The sequence below is a fragment of the Triticum dicoccoides genome, unplaced genomic scaffold (assembly GCF_002162155.2).
Source record: "Triticum dicoccoides isolate Atlit2015 ecotype Zavitan unplaced genomic scaffold, WEW_v2.0 scaffold147421, whole genome shotgun sequence".
NCBI classification, from domain to species: Eukaryota; Viridiplantae; Streptophyta; class Magnoliopsida; order Poales; family Poaceae; genus Triticum; species Triticum dicoccoides.
In genome coordinates, this window is record NW_021204882.1 from 1 (window position 1) to 3,322 (window position 3,322).

Genomic DNA, 3,322 nt, shown 5'->3' on the forward strand with positions numbered 1-3,322 from the left:
CGTGGCGATCGTACATGGACGAACTATTACATCAGCCAGTGAGTATCCTCGTATACACTTTGAAAACAATTTCAACATCGGACTTAGTAGACACTTGCAGGCGAGAAGAAGTTGCTGTGCCCTCCAGCGTGAAGATTGGCCGCCTCTTCGGCCTTCCACGCTGCTTCAAATGGATCGAAGGAGCACGGCCGCGGTTTCAACAAGTGGTCCTGTCCCTGAAGCGATGGAGCGTCAAGATCCGGCACGGCATTGTACCTCTTCTCCTTGTCAGCATCATGGAAGGCAGGGTAATCGGACTGCAGCATGTCCTCCAGCACACCTTGGTCCAAGGCATCCAGGTACAGAGGTTCCTGTTGGCCCATCTCCACGCCAGTGTTGGCTCCAGTGGCCGGCTCAACTTCAATTGGGTCGTCTTCCATCATTCTCATTAGTTCTTCGATATCAAAACCATCTGCCTTCCCATCCGGCAAATTGGAAATAGGCTCCAATGGCTCAAAGACACCCTCTTCAGATGAGCTCCTTGCAATGCTTGAGCCAGCCTCAGGAACAATCTGTTGTTGGCTGTAATGCTTGACAGACTCCAGCACAAGTGATTGGGTGGACTCAAGCACATCTGACTGGGAGGAAATCTCAGGAGCTTGAGCAACGTCGGAGCGGCTGGATGTTGTAGTGGACTCGCATGATGCTTGGGCATACTGAACAGGGAAGTTGGTGTGAGCCAGCGGGCCATGCATTGCTCTGGCTGCCTCATCATACATCAAGAACGACGGTGTGGCAGGTGCCGGGACGGGGACGGCACCGCGCATCCTCTTCTTGGGGCGCGGCGGATGAGGATCGGCGGCGGCAGCCGGCGCTGGCCTCTTCTGCGCGTGCGTGCTCGGGGTCACGGCCTCTGGTTGCTCTTGTTGACGATTGTACGCGGCCGATTCCTGGCGGGCCGCGTCAGGGGCATGCTGAGCCAAGTGCATTCTGCAGAACACCTTCACCCCGTCGGAGACGGTGGCCTCCGGCAGCAGGCATCGGTATTCCTCCATGACCCAGCCGGTGGACTTGCCCTTCTTCTTGAAGGAGAGGTTCTTGACCTCGCCGACCTTGACTCCCGCGTGGAAAATCTCCGTGGTCTTCTGGATGGTCCATGTGCCGCCGCCGGCGCCGCGCACGCTCTGGAGCTTGCTCCCGTTCTTGCTCTTGCAAGTGGTGAAGAAGAACCGGTCGCCGCTGCTCACGGCCTGCGGCACGGGCGCGTATCGGGCGGCCAGATCCTTGGGCTCGCAGCCCGAGATGTTGACGCGGTGGATGAGCTTGTCGACGGCATGCAGCGTCTCGCCGGAGAGGAGGCGTGGTAGGTAGTAGGTGACGGCGTCCACATCCGTGGGGCTCAGCCGGTAGTGGTGGAAGACGTCGTCGACGTCGAGCCCCTCCATCCCGGCCGGCGGCTGCCCGATCTGCTGCTAGGGTTCTACTGCAGCTAGGAAAGGGTGCTGTCGATCGAGGACGGGCGAGGGATTTGGGAGAGGTTTGTCTGCGGGATTGGAAGGTGTTCTGTGCTGATATTTAAAGACGCTGCACTAGGCGATGGAGGACGCGTCAGATTTCCTTTCTCTGAATCCGACTATGTGCCCAGTTCAGTTTCCCGTCAGTTATCTGAAACTTGCAGCTCCCGTTTGCTTTAATTTCCGTCAATCCGATGATGATGCGGTCCTGAAGACGTAGAGAACAGATTCCGTGCTGATTGTGATTCTTGATTTTGAGCCTTATTCGGATCCATTTCTTTTCATCCATGGCAACATCTGTTGCGTGATAATACTGTATAATTTACCTTCAGAGACATTGTTAACAGCGGCAAACAGATTCAGCCCAGAGAGAAATATTTGGCCCCTGTCCAACTGCATGTGCAATTAACATCGGCCATGGCACCACCTGCGTGATGCCTATTTACCTCGCACGATTCACGCAATGTCTTCCAGTCAGAATGGATTCAAGTGGCCTGGAACTGGTACTTGCCTTGGTAATGTATCATCAAAACTAGTCCAGCTGACTTTGTGGGACTCACTGTCAGGTTTGACTTTGGTCAAGTCAATGCTGACTGTGCTGATGTAATGTTGACACAGCAAATCATCTCTGGATTTTAAATAAATCTAAATGATTTATTTATTTTCAGAAATTTGCCTAAACTTCAAAAAATCATATAAAATCAATCGTAGCTCAAAATGAAATAATTTATATATGAAAAAATTATAAGAAAAATCCAAACTTTTCGTTTGTACCATTTTGAGCTACGATTTTTCCAAAGGGGGGAGGCCGGCCGGCCCTAGAGGGCGCGCCAGGAGGAGGAATCCTCCTAGTAGGAGTAGGATTCCCCTCTTTCCTACTCCTACTAGGAGGGGGAAAGGAAGGGGGAGAAGGAGAAGGAAAGGGGGGCGCCACTCCTCTCCTAGTCCAATTCGGACCAGAGGGGGAGGGGGCGCGCGGCCTGCCCTGGCCGGCCCCTCTCTCTCTCTCTCTCTCCACTAGGGCCCAATAAGGCCCATTAACCCCGAGGGGTTCCGGTAACCCCTCCGGCACTCCGGTAAAATCCTGATTTCACCCGGAACTCTTTCCATGTCCAAATGTAGGCTTTCAATATATCAGTCTTTATGTCTCGATCATTTTGAGACTCATCGTCATGTCCGTGATCATATCTGGGACTCTGAACTACTTTCGCTACATCAAAACATATAAACTCATAATACCGATCGTCACAGAATTTTAAGCGTGCGGACCCTACGGGTTCGAGAACTATGTAGATATGACCGTGACATGTCTCTGGTCAATAACCAATAGCGGAATCTTGATGCTCATATTGGTTCCTACATATTCTACGAAGATCTTTATCGGTCAAACCGCATAACAATATACGTTGTTCCCTTTGTCATCGGTATGTTACTTGCCCCGAGATTCGATCGTCGGTATCCTAATACCTAGCTCAATCTCGTTACTGGCAAGTCTCTTTACTCGTTCCGTAATGCAGCATCCCGCAACTAACTCATTAGTCACATTGCTTGCAAGGCTTATAGTGATGTGCATTACCGAGAGGGCCCAGAGATACCTCTCCGACAATCGGAGTGACAAATCCTATTCTTGATCTATGCCAACTCCACGAACACCATCGGAGACACCTGTAGAGCACCTTTATAATCACCAAGTTACGTTGTAACGTTTGGTAGCACACAAAGTGTTCCTCCGGTATTCAGGAGTTGCATAATCTCATAGTCATAGGAACATGTATAAGTCATGAAGAAAGCAATAGCAGTAAACTTAAACGATCAAGTGCTAAGCTAAC

The 3,322-nt window shown here is 51.3% G+C and overlaps 1 protein-coding gene across 1 annotated transcript; it reads right to left on the reverse strand.

Annotated features, from left to right (window-relative positions):
* Positions 1-13: 13 nt before the first annotated feature.
* LOC119343936 lies at positions 14-1,792 on the reverse strand. The gene has a single exon (XM_037614641.1). It carries the CDS (start codon positions 1,422-1,424, stop codon positions 84-86), a length of 1,341 nt encoding a protein of 446 aa, XP_037470538.1. The 5' UTR covers positions 1,425-1,792; the 3' UTR covers positions 14-83.
* Positions 1,793-3,322: the final 1,530 nt, after the last annotated feature.

Excerpts from the sequence above, each read along its gene's own strand:
- LOC119343936 (XM_037614641.1), bottom strand. The coding sequence starts at position 1,424 with ATGGAGGGGCTCGACGTCGACGACGTCTTCCACCACTACCGGCTGAGC.